Source organism: Antechinus flavipes, chromosome 4 (assembly GCF_016432865.1).
Source record: "Antechinus flavipes isolate AdamAnt ecotype Samford, QLD, Australia chromosome 4, AdamAnt_v2, whole genome shotgun sequence".
In the NCBI taxonomy this organism is placed as follows: domain Eukaryota; kingdom Metazoa; phylum Chordata; class Mammalia; order Dasyuromorphia; family Dasyuridae; genus Antechinus; species Antechinus flavipes.
In genome coordinates, this window is record NC_067401.1 from 78,915,437 (window position 1) to 78,936,005 (window position 20,569).

Genomic DNA, 20,569 nt, shown 5'->3' on the forward strand with positions numbered 1-20,569 from the left:
TAGCCCCATAAAGAGTGCAAGCTTTTTTCAGGTCTTTGAGGATTTCTATATCAAAAGGTGAGTATCTTCTACTTTCTTGACCTGAAGAATTAAACTGTTGAATTACAGGAAAAATGTGGTGTTGAAATTCTGCTACATTTTTCCCTTCTTCTCTGGCCTTAATTAGTCCCTTTTGCAATCTAGTCAAAGGAGCAGCTGGATGCTGGGGGGGAGGTGCTGTTGCTGTCACTGCCCCCCCCACTACCCCTCCTCCCTCCATCCAGGAGGGTGGAGTTGATGAAGGAAAGTCAATTACCTGCTCCTCAGGTGGGGCTGAGGCTGCCTCAGATTCACCCCACCCTTGAGCCTCACTTAAGTCTCCCTGCCCTGTGGGGATATGGCCATTAATCTGTTCTTTGTCTTCCTCCTTTATCTCAGGCTTCCCCTTTTGGCTATTCCTAGAGTTTTTTCCTTTTTTCCTAGAACAAGTACGGTATTTTAAGGCCATCTGTATCGTATTATATAAAAAGAATACTTCAATGGAAACTGAACGAGGACCGTTTTCATTGTAATATGCGGAGAGCTGTTGACCAACCAATGCCCAGTTTTTTAGAGAGATTTTCTCTTCCTCTAAGAGCCAAGGGAGGTGCGTTTTAATGTAGCCAGAAGTCTAGCTGCTTGTCCCCAAGTTACAAGTAGCCCTTGATCTTCTATCAGCTTAAGCAGGCTTTCTATAGCACCACTCCTGGGTGGGTCTGGGGTTGGGGGGGTTGGGGTGGGGGATGGAGAATCTTTACCTAGGATCTGTCCCATTTCAGCCAAAAAAGGTTGTACTCACTCAGTTCCTGGTCACTGGAGACTTCTTGTGAAAGTAGGGTCCTTGGTTCCCACGCTTGGGCGCCAAATGTTAGAGTTCAAATGTTGGAGTTTGTTCTCAGAGGACAGCCGGTTTAGAGGCTTAGAGCCCTTCGGATGTCTCCAAATCCAAAGGTTCTGTCCTTCAGCCTCTGCCTCTGCCTTCTTCTGCCTCCAACAGAGATGGAAGATCTCTCTTATCTCCTTCTGGGGGCCCAGGCACCAATTTGCCGCGGAGAGAGGGCTTCTGGCGTAGCTCCACTGAAGTCCGTCAAAAGTGTTCTCTGCAGCAGAGTCGTTTCTCTCGAGTCTAGCGCGATCAGCCAGCCAAGAGGAAAAAATGTATTCTGCCATAGATCCTTCATCGCTGGCTTTTTATCTGCCTCTTCTGAGAGAATGGGATTATGGGTTTTCTCCCATAGTGCTCTCTGGCCCAATGACTTTAAGGGAGGTGTGAACTCTCTTGAAGTTAGAAAGTGTACTTTGTGAAGCTAGCATACTTGTGGAGTCCAATGAGTAAAGGTGGGAACACAAGCCTTGTCTTGATTAGTTCTACTTAGTACCTTGTTTCAGGTTCTGGCCAAAACAACTTCTTGTAAGATTAGATCAACTCTAATTACTTAGCAGTTAGTAAGGATTCCAACAGTTTATGATTAATAATAGTAATAACAAAAATCAAAATTAATAATAGTAATAATAGTTAATGTTTTGTGTAATGTTTTAAAGTTTGGAAATCACTTTATGGAATTGAATTTGATTCTTCAGGTAGACACTCTTATGGTAGACACTCTTATTATTCCCATTTTACAGATGAGGAAATTTAGACTGAGTAAGAGGGAAGTGATTTGACCAGGATTTCACAACACTAATAACATCAGATTTATGTTTTTGCCATAAAGTGGTATAATATGTATGATGCGCTTCAGAGTGAAGGTTGATAAGCTATCTTGACTTCAGAGGCTTTCAAGGAAGTACTAAGTCTTGGACTCTGCCAAGCAGAGCTTGAGATAAATACCTTCCTAGGTATGGAAGGAAGAATGCCCTGGTTTTTGACCCCATCTTCCCTCTTTGTATTTTTCTCCCTATGCTAGGAAAGAATTTCTTTTTCTTTTCTTTTTGAAAATCTTTCTCCTCTTTCTTCCTTTTGTTACTTTTTCTTTCTCTTCTTTCTTCTTCCTCTTCCTTCTTTCTTCTCCTTTCTTCTTGTTCTTTTCTTTCTCCTTTTCCTTCTCTTTCTCTTCTTTTTCTTTTGCTTCCTCCTCTTCTTTTCCCTCTTTCTTCTCCTTTCTTTTTCTCATTTGGAAAGGGGAAGCAGGAGAGAGAGAAAATAAAAAAATTAAATTTTAAAAATTTTAAATTAAAAACAGTTCCTTCTCTTTGTTTTGAATGTTCCTAAATTGTCCTGATGTTGACAGCTTCCTTTGTATGAGATAAGAAAAGAAGTTATAATATTTATGATTTAATTAAAAGCACAGTTTTATAATCTTTAAAATCAAATTTGTGGAAAAAAATCATTTATATAAAACCATCTAACAAAGTATACAATGCACTTTACCCACATTATCTCATTTGCTTCTTGCAATGACCCTAGGAGGCAAATCTACTTACAGATATTGCCTCTGCTTTATAAAGGAAGAAACTAAAGTTTACAAAGATTTAAATAATTTGGCCATGAGTCTCTTGATTACTGGTATTGACTCTAAAACTCTTTCTGCCACATTATAATGGAACTTACCATGGCAAGTAGCATGGCTATACTCAAGATGGCAGCTAATATTGAAACAGCCCTAGAAGAAAATGAAAGGGTCACCAAATGAAAGGGAGTGCATTATAATTGTGTTGTCTGCTCTTCTGTCACAGCTCTTTGCTTGATCACACGTGAGCCATGTTTTAGAGATAAATTATGATATCTTAAGGGAGTCAGTCTGAATCTAAGAAAACTATTGGAATTTAATTTAATGGGTAGATTGATTTTTCCCCCATCCTACTTTGGAAGGCTAAAACTAGGAGGCAGAGGAACTTGTTCTGCATTAAAGTCTAGCCCTGGCAGACTCTATTCTTTCCAATTTGCTGAGATATTCAAATGGAAATTCCCTAAGGCAGGGCAGGCTGAAGGCCTTAGGAGGCTTCTGAGACAGGTGATGTTGGCTCTGCAATTAAGTTCCCAAGTGTGCACTTGGTACCAGGGAGACAGACCTAGATTCTTCACTTTGGAAAAGGGTGGAAGTATCCATTGATACTGAAGGTCATGGAGATCTATTGGATCAGGGGAATCTATTGGAAGCCTTGGAGCTCTCCAGAAGACTTCTTCATTTCTAGGCAGATATTGAGATATGAAGGGCTATTATTGTCTAGGGGTTTTTCATCTTACCCCTTTGGCAGAGCTAGTACAACCTATGGACCCCTTCTCAGAAGAATATTTTTAAATGAATATATCAAAGAAGAAATCGATTATTTTGAAGTATAGTTTTCAGAATTTATATATTTTTAAATCCTAGGTCTTCTGAGATCTCTTCTTGGACCCATGAACTTTACATTAAGAAATCTTGATCTATTAGAATCCCTTCATTTTTCACTTGAGGAAACTATTCATAAAATACAAATGACTTGCTCAAGATCACAGAAGGAAAGAGGCAGCATGAGATAGTGAAGGGAGTAACTGGCTTTGGCATTAAAGGATCTGAGTTCAAACCCTACTTTTGTCACTTCTTCCCTATGTGACCCTAGATAACTTTTCTGAACCTCAGTTTCCTCAGATGTAAAATAGGGTTAGAGTCTTAAGTCCCTTCAGCTCATCCTATGATTCCATGATATTTTTTTCTGAAGCAATATATATGAAGCAATAAATTCACTATTAGGAAAAACAACAGAAAAAATATCTGTGGTCCTGGAATCTCCATTTTGAAGAAAGGCCCAGTCCAGTCATCCATTACTCTCTAGACATTACTATCATGCTTTAATTTCCTTCTTCTTTCACTCTTGTGTTATTTTCTCCTATTGCTGGATCCTTCCTAGAATCTTCATTTTGAGGAATGACCTAGAGATACTGCCATGTTTTACTCTCCCAACTTTGCCACCATACAAAAGTTTAGGGTACCTTCCTTCCCAACCTCCTTCTTTGCATTTTGGCGCGCTCTCTCTCTCTCTCTCTCTCTCTCTCTCTCTCTCTCTCTCTCTCTCTCTCTCTCTCTCTCTCTCTCTCTCTTTTAGCTCTTTTCCCATTAGAATGTAGCCCCTTTGAGGTCAAGGATTATTTATTTTTGTTTGTATTTTTATCCTCAGTATTTAGCAAAGTACCTGACACAGAGTAAATACTTAATAAATGCTTATTAACTCAACTTGACTTGATCCATGTGATCCACAAGAAAGAAGCTATATGGCGATGGGCTTGGTGAAATGTGATTCAGACATATGATTAAATCTGCATGTGGGCTGGGTGTGGGTCATCAGGGGACCTGGTTCATATCCCAACTTTGTCATTTACTGTTCTGATGTTGGCAAGTCAGCTTAACATTACTGGGGGCCCTTTGTTGGAATGGCTTTCCCCTGGTACATGCTATCTGTGTGTGGTATTTCAGGAGAACTCTAACCTCCCTCTTCCCTTTCTTTCTTATGTATCCTTTCACAGAGGGAACGGCTGAGAAACATTGAACGCATCTGCTTCCTTTTGAGAAAAGTAAGTAAGCGTAGACCATTGATGGCTCTGGTGATGAAGGGGGCAAGATGGTGGACATTCAGGAAAAAACGCCCTGTCCATTTCCTGCTATAAATCCAAAAGGGCCAAGCTGGGGTCTTACAGTCAGCACTTGGGGAATCTTGAGAGACAAAGGGAATCTAATTAGGAGAGGTAGCCATCAATCAAAGTGTCAGAGTAAGATGGGATATTTGCAAATGCCCTGGAGCTAGGTTTAATAACCTTTTTTTCTTTGTGTGGTGATGGATGGTGGTACATCTGGTTTTGCTTCCCTTGGATCTAGTAGATATCTCAGTGTCAAGATTGCCCTAAAAACAAGGCCTATTCTCCCTTAGGGATTCCATGATTAGAAGCCGGGGTTTTTGTGTGGTTATAACTTGTCACAGTATTCAAGAAATTGATTCACAGCTTCTTTGGGGACCCTGGTTATGATTAAGGTATAACACAATTACCTCTCTTTTGGGGGTTGCTATGGCATTCCCACAAGGCTCCCCTAGGCCAGGGGACTTTAGAATTGAATGAGAATCAGGAGGTGATTGCTATAAAATTTAATCTGTCTTTATGCCAGTAAATATGGTCATGTACTTGCAGTGGCTTTTACACCATGGATGGAAATTCCAATTTGGAAGTACTTCTGGACATTGCTGGGGAACAGCAGTGACTGCTGTGTGCCAATCGGGAGTGAGACTGTTCCCTCAGTTAAAGGGGCTGAAAAGAGTGGTGTAATTGGGACAGAGAGTCCTGGTTAAGGAATTGGGTTCTTGGGTTCAATTCCTGACCTGCCATTGATTACTTTGACCTTGACAAGTAGTGGACATTTCTTCCTTGGTTTCCTCATCTATAAAATGAGGAGGTTGACTTAGAAATCTTTAAGGTCCCTTCTTAATCTAATTTATGATTGCAAGAGTATTCAATAGTTCTAACAACTAGCTCCTTGAGCTTCAAATCAAAGGATGGTGTGAAAGATACTGTTGGAAGGGGCAGCTAGGTGGTGCAGTGAAGTCCTGAAGTCAGGAGGACCTGGGTTCAAATTTGCTCTCAGACACTTCCCAGCTATGTGACCCTGGGCAAGTCACTTAGCCTCAATTGCTTCTGCAAAAAAAAAAAAAAATACTGTTGGCTATAAGGAAAGTGATTGGTCAACAAATATTTGACTGAAATCTATTAGTTGTTTATAGAAGGGAAGAATTTGAAAATTTGTTAATTTTTCTTTCTCCATATTTCAAATCAATAAGATAATCGTGGTTCCTATAACTGAAGGTCCTTACCTTTTTTCATTAATAAATGCAACCAACTTTCCTTAATGAGGTTTCAATTTTATATTTTCCATTTCATAGTGAAGGTAAGTACACTAAATGAAGTCATACAGATGGATGTGCTTCTGATCAAGGCATAGAATATGACCTAAAGAGCTCATGGCAAGGAGAAGCAATGTGGTTAAATACTATGATAATGATTTTTCATTTTTTAAAATTCAGTTTTATCATGCATTTGTTTGGGAACATTTGCTTAACTGAAGCTTGTTTCCTCTGAATATTAACCTCACCTGGCTAAAATCTGATTTATGAAATGATAAAATTAATAGAAAACATCTTGACATGCCTCAGATAAGAAGCCAAAGGGGAGTTTGAGTTCCCATGAGCTATTTGTGGAAGGATTCTTCTGGTCTGAAGAAGGAATTTTTTTTGTCTCTGAGCCTTTAGGCACCTGACTTAGTTTACCTATAGAATCTGTTTAACTAGATTTCCTAAGGGGAAGTGTGAGGTTATGATGCTGTTGAAATGTTTGTTCAAATGTATGGCTTAAGAAAATATACTACATTGCTATATGTCAAAAATTATTTCTCTTTATGATCTTATTTTGGCTATAAAAAGCTTCTCAGAATCCCAATCTTTGATGGAGTTATTTTCTATGTCTTGAACCTATGCTTGTGCATATTAAAACTTAAGTTTTTAGCCTCTATAATTTCTTTGTTTACTCAGCAGCTGTAATCTACCCCATGAACTCAAAGGGGAGCTATTTCTCCCCTAACAGAACCAAAAGTACTGGCTATAAAATGTCAGGACATGCATTTGAATCCTAATTCTGCCACTTAGGATTGTAGATCTAGATTTGGAAGAAACCTTGGAGGATATCTAGTACAAAGGTATCAAACACTGGGCCACATATGGCCTGAAACACTTCCTGTGTGGCCTGAACCACATTAAAATTGTCATTGGGAAATATTTAATAAAATAAACATTTAAAATATAACAAAACAAAGAAAATATCATATTTTAAAACTAAGTCAGTAAGTGGAGACTAGCACAGTGGATATAATGCTGGATCGGAAGTCAGGAAGAGCTGAATTCACATTTGACCTCAGATACTTACTGTGTGATTTTGGGTAAATCATTTAACCCTGTTTTTCCCAATTTCCTCATCTGTAAAATGAGCTGGAGAAGAAAATGACAAACACTTCAGGATCTTGCCAAGAGAACTCCAAAATGGGGCCATGGAGAGTCATATATGATTGAAAACAAGACAACAACAATAACAGTATGTGGACTATAGGGATCTTTATGCACAGATAGAGGTCTTCTTTCTTTCTTTTTTTAATAACAGCTTTTTGTTTTCAAAACATAGGCATAGATAATTTTCAACACTCATCCTTGTAAAATCTTGTGTTCCGAATTTTTCTCCCTTCCTTCCCCCCCATTCTCTCTCCTAAACAGCCAGTGATCTAATATATGTTAAATATGTGCAGTTCTTCTGTACATATTTCCACAATTACCGTGCTGCGCAAGAAAAATCAGGTCAAAAAGGAAAAAAAAAATGAGAAAGAAAACAACAATAAAAAAGGTGAAAATACTATGTTGTGAAACACACTCAGTCCCCACAGTCCTCTCCCTGAGTGTAAATGTCTCTCTCCATCACAAGTCTATTAGATACTTGTGTCCTTGTTGAAAAGAGGCAAGTCCCTCAAAATTAATCATCGTATAATCTTGCTGTTGCTATGTAAAATGATCTCCTGGTTCTACTCACTTCATTTAGCATCAGTCCATGTAAGTCTCTCCAGGCCTCTCTGACATCATCCTGCTGGTTGCTTCTTGTAGAACAAAAATATTCTATAACATTCATATACCATAACTTATTCACTTATTTAGCCATTCTGCAAATGATGGACATCCACTCAGTTTCCAGTTTCTTGTAGAGGCCCTGTTTCTTTTAAACTTTCATATAAGTGATCTAGTCCAACTAAAGAGATGAGGAAAGTAAGGTCCAGGATAGCTAAGATTCTCCATTTTGAGGAAATGCCCAGGACAGCCATGCTCACTCCTACATTCTGCTTCCAGCTCCTTTCTCAACTTCTTCACTATGTCCCTACTTCTTCATCAACTTCTTCTCTTCTTTTCTCTTTTCTTCTTCTCATTGTCCTTCCTTCCTCCCTCCCTCCCTCTCTTCCTTCCTCCCTCCCTCCCTCTCTTCCTTCCTTCCTCCCTCCCTCCTTCTCTCCTTTCTTTCCTCCCTCCTTCCTTTTCCTCCCTTCTTCTCTCCTTTCTTCCCTCCTTCCCTCTCTCCCTCCTTCCTTTCTCCTTCCTTCCTTCTCTCCCTTCCTTCCTTCCTTCCTTCCTTCCTTCCTTCCTTCCTTCCTTCTTCCTTCCTTCCTTCCTTCCTTCCTTCCTTCCTTCCTTCCTTCTTCCCTCCTTCCTTCCTTCCTTCCTTCTTTTTTTCCTTCCTTCTTTTTTTCCTTCCTTCCTTCCTTCCTTCTTTTTTTCCTTCCTTCTTTCCTTCCTTCCTTCTTTCCTTCCTTCCTTCCTTCCTTCCTTCCTTCCTTCCTTCCTTCCTTCCTTCCTTCCTTCCTTCCTTCCTTCCTTCCTTCCTTCCTTCCTTCCTTCCTTCCCTCCATCCCTTCTTCCCTTTTTCCTTCCCCTTTCTTTTCTCCCTGTCTCTTCTTTCTCTCTCTTCCCCTTCTTCCCTCCTTTAATTAAAACATTAACTTATTGAGGGCAAAGACTTTCTTTTTTGCTTGAATTTGTATTCCCAGTGCTGTATAGCACAGTAATTGCCATATAAAAAGTATTTAATGAATACTTAAGTGACCTTCCAAGGTCAAGACAATAAATTGCAAGGTCAGACTTTAAATTTAGTCAAATTTAGAAATTTGATTTTATCAGTGAAGAAACTGAGGCCCAGAGAGGTTAAGTGACTTGTCCAAAATCATACTGCTTGCAAATGGCAGAGTTGGGATTTGAATTTATGTCCTCAGAGTTTATCTCTAGGGCACTTTCCATTGTATGGTATCCTCTTTCACTTTTCTTATTTTGCCTCTAGGGGTCTCTTTTCTTAAAGTCTAAAGTAGGGGACTTTGGACTTGATTATTCTTTTTTTTTTTTTTTTTTTTTTTTTTTGGACTTGATTATTCTTAAGGTTCTTTCCATCTCTGAATCCTCTGGTTTGGAATTAGGTATATAGCAGAGGGTCCTCATGATTTTGCTAATGGTTCTCCCTTGCAGAGATGCTTGGCTCTATTCTCTCTTTTTCTCTAACCCCTTATCATTCCATTCTTTGGATCTGACACAACGCAATATAATAGCTTCTGGGCACAGTAAAATTAAGATAGTTATCCAAACCCTGTATTCTTTTTTCTTAATGACATTTGGAAGGGTTCTCTTTCTGCATTCTCTGGCAGGAGGCAGAGAGAATGAGGAAAACAGAGTCACAGTGCCCAGTTAACAGAGACATTAGATTTGCAGTAATAATCTCATTACTTCATACTTTGCTTTCTACTCCCAGTTTGAACGCTCATTGCTAATGGTAATTGTCTTTGCCTTGTCCCAAAAGAATGCTTCATTCTGAGTTCACATGCTCAGTTGGGAATTTTAATAGGGGCTCAGCCTTCATGTATATATTTATATAAAGTTTGCAATACCTGTGGAGATAACAGATCTAGTCTTGGACAGTTTTTGAGAAAAAAAAAACAACTTTTTTGGGGGGGATGAACTTTTTAAAATTTTAGGTTAAATTTCATTCACCCATACTCAAATGATTCCATGTTTTTCTAGGTCACCTCTGCTGTCCCCCTTCTTTCCCCTGCTGTTGTCCACCATGGTTCTAACCTTACTATCTTTTCCTCCCATCATCCAACTTTAATTCAGGTAGCTGGCATTTAACTCTTGCCTAAAGCAAATTCTTCACTCCACTTGTCTAATAACAATTCCAAGCACACATTCAATATATGCACCAAGGTAAGGTATTCTGAACTTCAATATCTTTACTTTGAAAAATCCCTTCTTTCTTAAAGGAAATGAGAGAGGTGACTTGAAGGACAGTGGACTATAGCAGAGAAATTAATAAGCTAGATGGAGTTAAACACCATATCTACCACTTGTAGCCTCTGTGATCTTGAGGAAATCTCTTCTCCTCCCTGAGTCTTTAATATTATCCTCTATAAAACGAAGGGGTCTCTAAATGAATGATCTGTAAGATCCCTTTCAACTTCAGAGCTCAAGTGATCATCACTATCCTGTCATGAATGAGCTTGAGGGTTCAGTGATGCTAAGGCTTGTATGTGTGTGGGAGAACTGGGGGTGATCTATCCAGTCAGCATTACCACTGTCTGGGAACTGGTACCTTCCAAGAAATTTCTTGGAACTAGTCTCCTAAACACCCCAGAATGTGCTGCATCTCCACTACTGAGTGTTGTCAAACCTCCTCCTCAGCTTGCCTGGGAGAAAGGAAGGGATTTTCAAAGTCGAACCATTTTTAGCACTATAATTATCAGAAAATGTGTTCTTTGGTAATTGTCTGAGCTGTAGAATTCTTCTTTCAACTTGTTCTTAAAATGATTCATTTTTTCCCTCATGGCAAAAGTCAGTGCACTGTTCCTTGTTTGGCATTCTCTGGGGAGAACATTTCAGGGGTCCTGCAATCTAGGTTTAAGAGAAAAAAGTTTGACAAATAAGCATTCAACCCCCTGGTTTTGGAAGTTATGGAGACTGGACTGATGATTAAGTAAATGAAGATCTTCCAAGAGGAATATTGACTAGCTATGGTTCTGTGATAACTCCCTCTCAAGAAGATTCATGGAAGACACATGACTTAAGTTGCTGTCAATTGAATGAGATGAGAAGTTCATATGAAACTATGGGAGGGAAACAATAAGAAACAAAAAGTACACCTAAATTTCTTAACCCCAATGGCAATTAAACACTGGAATAGTCTACGCAAAGAGTTGCCAAAGTCTCTGTCTCTAGGTATCTTTCATATTAAAATAATAACTCATAAAGAGCTTTGAGGCTTGCAAAGCACTTTTCTCAGGATAACATTGTGAAGTAGGTAGTTTAAATATTTTCAGCTCTGTTTTACAAATAAAGAAACTAAAATTAGGAGAATTGAAGAGACTTGGCCATAATCATTCAGCTTGTGAAATGTCAAAGCTGGGCCTTGATTCTTTGGCTGTAAGTCAAATGTTCACTCTACTATACCAAATAGGAAAGCCAATTACATTGGGTAGTTTACGTTTACATGTGCCAAAAGAGACAAGACCTAGATATTCGATACCCCAATTTTCCTTTTAACACTAGGGAGTTGTTATTCTCTGCTTGCTGCCTTATTTCCCCATCCTTTTATGTGTTTTGATCCTATTCCACTCCAAACTTTTCTGAGATTTTTATGAAACTGAAAGACTCTAATACAAAGATTCTTAATCTAGGCTTCATGGACCCCACAGTGTTTCTGGATAGACTTCAGGGAATCTATGAACTTGAATAGAGAAAAAAATACATTCTTATTTTCTCTAATTTCAAACTGAAATTTACTATTTTCTTCAATTATTAAAAATAAGATATTATGAGAAAAGATCTGTTAGTCCCATCAGGCTGTCAAAGGGGGCTATGGCACATATAAAAAATTAGAACCTTGTTCTAGTAGATTGAACATTGTTATCACCCATGTTAGGAACCTCTTGATTTGATTTTATGAGAACAGATTAGTGTGAGTGGAGAGAAGAATTTTGGGGGGGGGGATATATTTAGATGTCAAAGAACCTAGGCAGGCTAGGTTCAAGCATCAGAAGAAAACAGACTTAATCATTATTAAATTCCTATTGTGTAGCTAGGCTCAGTTCAACCCTTCCCATTGCTTTGGTTAAATAGAAGGGTTAAGAGGGGGGAGCTAGGTGCAGGGGATAGATAGAGCACCAGCCTGAAGTCAGGAAGACCTGAATTCAAATCTGGTCTCAGACATTTAAGACTTCCTAGCTATGTGATCCTGGGCAAGTCACAACCCCAACTGCCTCAGCAAAAAAAAAAAAAAAAAAAAATAGAGGGGTCAATCTAGGAGTCATTCCTGATCAATTTGTTGAGCTTACAGTATAGTAAACTTTTGTTAGGGATTTTTTGATAGCTCAATAATTAAACATAAATTGTTTGGTTCCTTTTAAGCTGGATTATAAAAATATACCATTTAGTTTAGTTTTTGTTTTTTATTTTACTCTTTTCCTCCCTTTTTGGAGGATAAGATTAAACTTAAGCTTGGAAGAGGTAGATATGGATAAAGGAATTACTTCTTCTGGGAATGACTGACTGGTGGCTGCCCTAGAGCAAAGACACATGAGAATTGCAAGTGTTCTCACTAATGCAATCCAAACAAGATTTTCTATTAGTCACTCAATCAACAAGTCTTTATGAAGAACCTACTAGGTGTCAGGCACTGTCCTAGGTGGAAGACTGTAAGTGCAAGGAATGAAGCAATCCCTATTCATAAGCAATTTATATTCTAATAAGAGAAACATATACACCAGCTGTTGAAGGATTAGAAAGAGTTTCACGCACATGATATTTGAGTTGTGACTTCAAGGAAGAGATGTATTCAGTGAGGGAGAGGTAAGGAGGGAGCACTTGGTGTCCACTGTCTTAGACAGACAGTGGGATGACTTTTCATCCTGCAAGATGTCATCTATGGGGAAGGGAAATGTGACTGAAGAGTAGGAGTTTCTTACTCAGACTTCCAATGAGAGGAGGTAGCTTCATGGGCTTTGCTATTGTTTTGAGGAAAGGAGAATCTTTTATGTGATTCCTAAAGCTGGGAAGCAGCAAGAGATCAAATCTTTGAAAGAGGAGAAAAAAATAATTGGTCTTTTCCCTCTGCTACTACAAACCATACCAGTTTAGTGGGAAGGGGATTGATAATCTAGCAATTTCAAATTCCTTTCCATTTTGTGGGATAACTGGATGGGTCTTTGGAGTGAAACTGAAACTCGTTGGAATGCCAGAAGTTACCTGTTTAGAATCTCCAAATTAGTTTTCTTCTACGAGGAGAGTCCAAGCCTCCAGGTTAGTAATGCCTATATGTGTCTCCATGGTGAAAGTGGGAAACATTAGAATATCAATAAAGTATTAGTCTAATAAGCTCAAATTCCTTTCTTTTAAGGGGAATCTAAATCAAAAGGTGGCCCACGAAGCTAGGATACTACACAGGGTTCTAGGGCAGCCAGGTGATGCAGGGGATAGAGTATTGGGCTTGGAATTAGGAAGACTCATGTTCATGAGTTCAGATCTGGCCTAGCTGGGTGACCCCGGGTGAGTCACTTAATCCTGTTTGCCTTAGTTTCCTTATCTGTAAAATGAGCTGGAGAAAGACTTTGCCAAGAAAATCCCAAATGGGGCCATAAAGAGCTGAACAACTAAAAACACTGAACACTGGAATTCACTGGAGAGGATGAGAATTATATTGTTTATGGATTACTACAAGTTTTTTATGTGTTCTCCATTTTCTGTGGAGTGAAATCAAGACTATCAGATATGCACTGTTACCTTGAGTGCTTGTAAAAGTGATAGGAACTCTTTTACTTACATTTGAGACACCTTAAACATGAGCTATAATCAAGCTATTTTCAGAACTGTCCCATAGGGGAACTCTAGGAGCAGGCAAAACAAGAAATTGTGATTTGGGGAGTCTTTCTTAAAGGATTCATGAACTGAATCCATGTGAGCCCAGAGCCTGGATTACTTGATCATGGGTCTTATTTACACTGCTCCCCTCAGGGCAGTGTGAGATAATGGTAAGAATAGACCTTTAGATTTTTAATCCAGAGACATAAGTACTGATGCAACTCTGGTATTTAGTATCTGTGTGTGGTGTCTCTAAGAGTTAGTTTTCGTATTTATAAAATGGGAATAAGATATTTATACTAACTGTTTTAGGAGATCATTGTCACTTGATGGATAGAACTTACTTTATGACAAAATAAAGGTGAGTCATCATTATTAGGGTTGAAGATGAAGTTTTATTTCCATATTTGTAGAATTGAATTTTGTTTACTAAGTTCAGGCTGGATGGAAAAGACATGGTAAACATTTATTAAGCTTTAACTATGTGCCAGGAACTGTATGTTAAGCAATGGAGAGAGGAAGAAAGATAAAAGACAATCTCTGCTCTCAAAAATGGGGGAAGAGAATTGAAAACACAGGGAAATGCCAGAGGGGTACCTGGTGAGGGAGCGTGATGAAGATGACGATAGAACTGAAGCCCAGCAGAGCAGCAGGAGATAAATCAGACAATTCAAGCCTTCTGTAGAGGGAGGGTATGATGGGAGTTTTTTGCTCCATACTCCAGTTCTCTAATCAGAGACAGAAGCAACTGAGGATGTTGATGAAAGGTAAGTAGCAAAGCTCAATTTCCACGTTCATCATTTGCTGATGATGAGTTTATCTTGGAGGAGAGAATGATGATGATGGAGGAGCATGATGAAGATGGTGGAGTCAAATCAAGAAGAGCACCTGGTGGCAAATGATAATTGCTACAATGATAACCAAGACAGGCTGCAAACAGACAGTAGGTTTTCTGGTTACTTCTTCAAGAATATGGATAGCAGGAAGGGAAGAAGAAGGGGGATGCTGCTTTCAAAGCCTTCTGGGAGTGAATTCTATTCCAGTCTACCATTCTGCTGACTCCTCAGTTGGAGGGTTTTAAGCTCTGTCCCAGTTTCAGTGACCCAACAGGTAGGTACTAAGCCTCTGGAGAGGTCTGTCACAATTGGTGCTTAATATTTATTGAGTTTCAACTTCCTGGTGGAATAGTGAAGACAGTGCCTTCTGGCTAATTACTGGTACCTTGGACACAAGGGATGGATTTGATTCCAAGTTGTTTCAGCTGTTAATGCAGTTCTTCCTTCAGGGCTTTGGAGGGGAATGGTCTGTTTTAATTGAGAGATGTGATATGGTGAGGAGGGACACATTAAGTAAAAGAATGGAGCTGCCTCAGAGAGCATTGTTTTACCTGGAACAAGTTTTGGTTGTGGTTGATTTGGGTCAGAACTTTGTCCTGGTTGGGAGACTTCCATAACCATACATAAGAAAACATATTGCATGTGTTTGGAAATGGCAGTTCTTCAGCTTTCTTCAGAAGCATTGCCCTCTAAATCTGAGCATAATACTACTGTTTATTACTTTTAAAGGGAAATTGTTCAATTTGACAACCATTTATTAAGCCCCGCTTGTACCTGCTAACACTCTAGACATCTGAGGACAAAGATGAAAAATGTTATATTTCCTACTATCAAGGAGCTTACAGCCTAATGGGGGAGGGATGTCATGTCCACACATTGATTATGATGCCAAATGGATTGTAATAGGAGAAGAGAGTCGATTTAAAAGCATTGCTCGCCTAAGGGGATCAGAGAAGGCTGTATGGATGAAGGGACACTGGGGCGTGAAGGAAGATAAGAATTCTGAGAGGCAGAGTTAAAAATGGTGATTGTCCCAAATGCACAGGGAGGACAAAATAAGCTTGGGAGACAGATTTGGCAGGAATTTAGAATATATGAAAAGAAGCAATGTGAAATAAAGCTAAAAAAGATAAAGTGGAATTGGACTGTGAAGGGTCTTAAAATGTCAGAATAACTACAGGTAGCATTGTATTGGAGGGTGAATATGGAGCCAGAAAGATTCATATTCAAATCCTGCATCATGCATTTATTAGCTACATGATCATGAACAAACAACTTTTCTCTCATGAGCATCAGTTTCTTGACCTATAAAATGGGAATGCAATATCTCTAGATGCTGTCAAAGTTTAAGTGAAGTAGTAGACTCTAAAGTACTGTACACATGATACTTATAATGGTTATTTTATCTTGAAGTTAAAAGGGAACCATGATATGTTTTGAGCAGGAAAGTGACACAATCAGTCCTGTTGAAAGTTGATTTTTGCTGTGGTTGAAGGAATACATTAGGAGAGAGTTGAAAGGAATTAGTGTAGGTAGGAGACTATTAGTCCAAAAAAGGATGATGATGATGATGGGTAATGTGAGAAGAAGGTACACATGTAGAAGCAGAATAGACAGCACTTGACAACTGCTCATCTTCAGAGGATGATACGGGAGACAGGCTAAATATATCAGCATAATGAAAGATAATATTGTAATTAATATAAACAAGTATGAAAAATATAAAGAAGTCTGAAAAGACTAGGAAATAAAGCTTAAAAAAAAACATAACCAGAAGAACAAAGTACAAACTAATTAAAACCATTTAAAAGGAAAAGTAAACGAGAATGAACAGACTAAGAAAGAAGAAAGGAACATTAGAAAGAATGACTTTTATGTATTAAAATTCATTTATTTAAATTTAGTAGTTGCAAAATAAGCTTAAAGAGTTGGGCTAATTTTAATTTTGTTTATAATAAATAATCTTATTCATGAAGAAAGGCATTTTGGGGGATAGCCACACTAATGGGAATAGAGGGGGATAAATCAATAAAGATTAAGAGTTATTAAACAAAGAGAGAGGAGGAGAGAGGAGTGTTACCACCGTTAGAAGGGATGAGAATTCCCAAAGGGCAAAAATGGTCAAGAATATATGATGTTGCAAAAAGATTAAGAGCAATGATTTGATGAAGGGCTTTTGAGTTCAGCAATTAAGAAGTCATCATTGGTCCTGCCAGTCTCAGTAGAGTACTATAGATTGCAGTGGGATCAGGAATAAAAGGATGGTAAGAGATGAAGGAGAGAGAGTTGAATATTCTTTTTAGAAGTTTTATCAGGGGAGGAGAGAAGAGATATAAAATGAAGCTTGTGGGTAAGATAGGATCAAAAGAAAGTGTGTGTGTGTGTGTGTGTGTGTGTGTGTGTGTGTGTGTTTTAGTAGTCTAGGACAAGGTTTCTTGAACTTTTTCCACTAGTGACTCTTTTTTACCTATGAAATTTTCACATGACCTTGGGTATATAAGCATATAAGATAGGTATACAAATCAAACATTTACTGATAATAAATCATAGTTTCATGACTCCCCTTAGTCAGGTATGAGACCCCAGTGGGGTTGTTGCCTACAGTTTAAGAAGATTTGAGCTAAGAGAGATCTCAGTATCTTTGTTAGACATAGTGAAGGAACCAATAAAGAGGAAAAGATTGAATGAGAGAGAGACAAGTATAAAAGGATCATGGTATCATAGATTTAGACTAGAGTGTAATTCTAAGGAATTTGGAACATTACCTATAATCTCTGGGGCACTCTGGTGTCAGTATGCACAAACAAATGATTTAGTTATGCCTTCTATATCAACAACGATCCATTGTTAGAGGTTATAAGCAGTCCCACAAGGATGTTTATGTCAGACCAGCTCCCTGCATGTTAGTGGCCTATTGCTTGTTTGGGGCATGTAAATCATCGACAAGTGTCAACAATAATCCCCGAGGGACATAATTATTGGTGCATGTAAGAACATAGATCAAAAGCTTACCACTGTTAGTGATTTTCAAATTGGTTGTATTATTTGCACATTGTCACATAAGCCAGAACAATTATAACATCATAGGTGAAATTTTTATGGACAGTGGGCAGAGAATGGAGCCAAGATATCAACCTACTGATAATAACTCATCTTCTTAGAGCACTTTATAGTTTACAAATCACATTTCCTCATATTATCTCTGTAAAATAAAAAGTGATAAGATTCATTCCTTTTTTTTTTTTTTTGCACAAGAATATGATTTTATTGCTGTAGGAAACCAATGGTGGCATAAAAATAATCCAAAGTCTTTAAAAGCAGTGCGAGTTCACTAAGAGGCTGAGAGACTTTTCCATGGTTATAAGACCGGTTTGTGTCAGTGGCAGGATAGTGCCTAAGTTTTCTGGGCTTTAAGGCCAATTCTTTGTCCATTAGACTGCTTTCCTTCCCAAGAAAACTACAACTTTCCTCACTCATTCAATCACAGATCTGTACCAAAAAACCCCAAACCCAAAAAACACAATTCAAGGCCAAACAAACGCTTGCAGTTCCTATTTCACAGGTTTGTTGTAAGGAAAACGTTTTATATATACTTCAATACTACAGGAATGAGTTCTCATCATTAGGCTAATCCCTTGGCTCCATCTCTACCCACTGTCCACAAAAATTCACCCCAAAGGATAACATGCCATAAGAAATCATTGTAGCCAGTTTGAAAATCACCAGTGGAAGTGAGCTGCTTCTGACCTAAATTTTAAATGCATATGTTGTTGTTTGTCCTTTGGTCTGGAAGAGGACTAATGACATCAGGATGATAATGTCTTGACTTGCAAGTGAGTTGGTTTTAAGTGAGGCAGGGCTGTGCAAAGCCATCAGTTTAATTCTCTCCTCCAGGGTCATCTGAATCCAGTGGCAAGACATAGGTCAGGATAACTGGAGATGACCCCAATTGCAGTGAGAGAGCTTAGCCTTTTTAAGCTTTAGTCTTTCCCAGGTCTCATTTTAGCTGAGGCAGCACCCATTTGATAACTTAAAGCTACATAAAAAACGAGCCAAAAAATGGCCTAGTTTGCCTACTCAAAAACTAAAAAACAATAACAACAACAAAACCCCTCAAATTGTGAGGGGAAGATCCAGAACAGAATTAGTTACCTGGGGAAAAGGGATGTTCCTATTACTCTTACTGCTTGCTCTTGATTTGCTTTTTGATTGAGTTCTAACTGATAGAAGGTTGATCTTGGAGTCCTTGGGTTCAAGGTCTCTCCATGACACTGATATAACACTCTTAGCTCTGAGATTTTCCCCGAGCTTTCCCCTATGCCCAGAATATACCGACTCCTCATATCTGTCTCTTAGAATCTCTTATTTCCTTCCACGTCCATCCTGAGGGCATCTTCCTATGTAAGACCCTTCCTGATCTCCCAGCTTCTAGTGAATCCTTTTCAGAAATGACCTTGCATTATTTTGTATTTATATATTTTTCATAATGTTTCCCACAATATAATAGAAATTTCTTGAAGGCAGTAACTTTAATTTTTGTCTTTGTATCTCCAATATCCAAGTATACATAAGGTGCTTGATAAATACTTTTTGATTAATTGAACTTATAGGTCTTTATTAAAATAAAGATATATTAGATGGATAAACTGATACTAAGAGAAGTTAACTAATGTGTCCTTAGTCACACAGCTGGTGAATGTTAGAATTGAGATTTGAATCCAAACTATATTTGCCAAGAAAATCCCAAATGGGATCACAAAAAGTTGGATATGACTGAGAAACGACTGAACAATAACTTCTGATATTAAATTTAAAGCTTTTGTTGCTATACCATTCTGTCTTTTGGATCCATTGTGTATGAATTTTGTGTGATTCCCTAGAGTTTCTTCAGGATTGGAGCAAATTCTCTTTTGAGTTTTCTCTATGGGAAGTCAGTCAGTCAATGAACACAAATTAATCACCTATTATTAGTCAATGTGCTAAGAAAACACAAACACAATAAAAAACCAGTTCTTATTCCCAGGGGGTTCACATTTTAATAGAAAACAAAATATAAAAAACATTGTACAAAGACATATCCAGGATAAAATGGAGGTGGTTTACAAAGGAAGGCAGTAGCATTAAGGAGGAGCAGAAAAAGGCTCAATAAAGAAGATGAAGTTTTAAGTGGGGAGCCAAGAGACAGAGATAAAGAAGGAGAGCATTCCAGATATGGGGGGGGGATAATCGATGAAAATATCTGCATTTGGGATATTGAATGTCTTGTGAAAGGAACTGCAAGGATGCCTATGTTAGTGATTTGAAAGAGTACATGGAGGGAAATAATATATGAAAAGAACAGAAAGATAGGAAGGAGACAGGTATTTATTGCATATTATATTATTCATTTGTTCATTGTTTGCTTACTTGTTTATTTATTTAATAGGTATAAGTCCTGTGCATTAAGAAGAGCATTTTGACAACTGAGTGGAAGATGGACAGGGGTAAAGAGTTCTGGGGAAGCTATACTTGTCCCTGTGTGTCTATGGGATTGGGGTATAGGCCACGAACTTTTTCTAGGTCAGGTTAATCACTTTAGGAATTTACCTAGGAGGAAATTCAACCCCAGGCTTTGCTTGCTAGCACATCATTGAATATCTCTGGAAATGGTGCCTCCATCACAGTTAAGAAATAAGAGAAGGAAAGAATACAGGATCTGACAAACACAATTTCAGACCCACCCTTGACAGGGCCAAGCATAGCCCTTGAAGGCTTCCTTCTAACTCCATGTAACTTTTTTACTGGGGGCAGCTTACCCCTAGAGCAAACATTCCAAGAAAAGCAAAAATACCTTGGGACAAAACTTGCAGCTAGCTTGGAAACCGTGTCTTATGCATAATTTATTTTTCAGATTTTTTTGTATGGCAAACACCTCATTAGTCAGTGATAGAAATGACACAGTTTATTTGCTATGTAGCAGGGTTCTTGCAGGGCTCCTGATTTCCAAAGCTGGTGGGACTTGTGGGGAGAAAGAGAAGAGGATAAGAGGAGAGGAGGGAAGGAGAAGAGAGGAAAAGGAGAAGAGAGGAGAAGGGAAGAGAGGACAGGACAAGACAAAGAGAGAAAAAAAGAGAAGGGGAGGGGAGGGTTAGGGAAGAGAGCAGAGGATAGGATGGGAAACAGAGAGAAGAGAGGAGAGGAGAAGAGGAAAAAGAGAAGAAGGGGAAGAGAGGAAAGCACTGGAGAGTTGGGGAAGAGAACAAAGGAGAGAAGTGGGGCATGGACGGAGAAAAGAGAAGAGGAGAGGAAGAGAATAAAGGGCAAGAAAGGAGAAGAGGAGAGCAGAGGAGAGG

General features: G+C 38.6%; 1 protein-coding gene across 1 annotated transcript in view; it reads left to right on the forward strand.

Annotated features, from left to right (window-relative positions):
• CNIH3 (cornichon family AMPA receptor auxiliary protein 3) overlaps window positions 1-20,569 on the forward strand; it is a 180,530-nt gene that overhangs the window by 87,829 nt on the left and 72,132 nt on the right. The window contains exon 3 of the mRNA XM_051993386.1: window positions 4,463-4,510. Within this exon, the coding sequence (XP_051849346.1) occupies window positions 4,463-4,510 (48 nt within the window). The remainder of the gene's footprint in view (window positions 1-4,462; window positions 4,511-20,569) is intronic.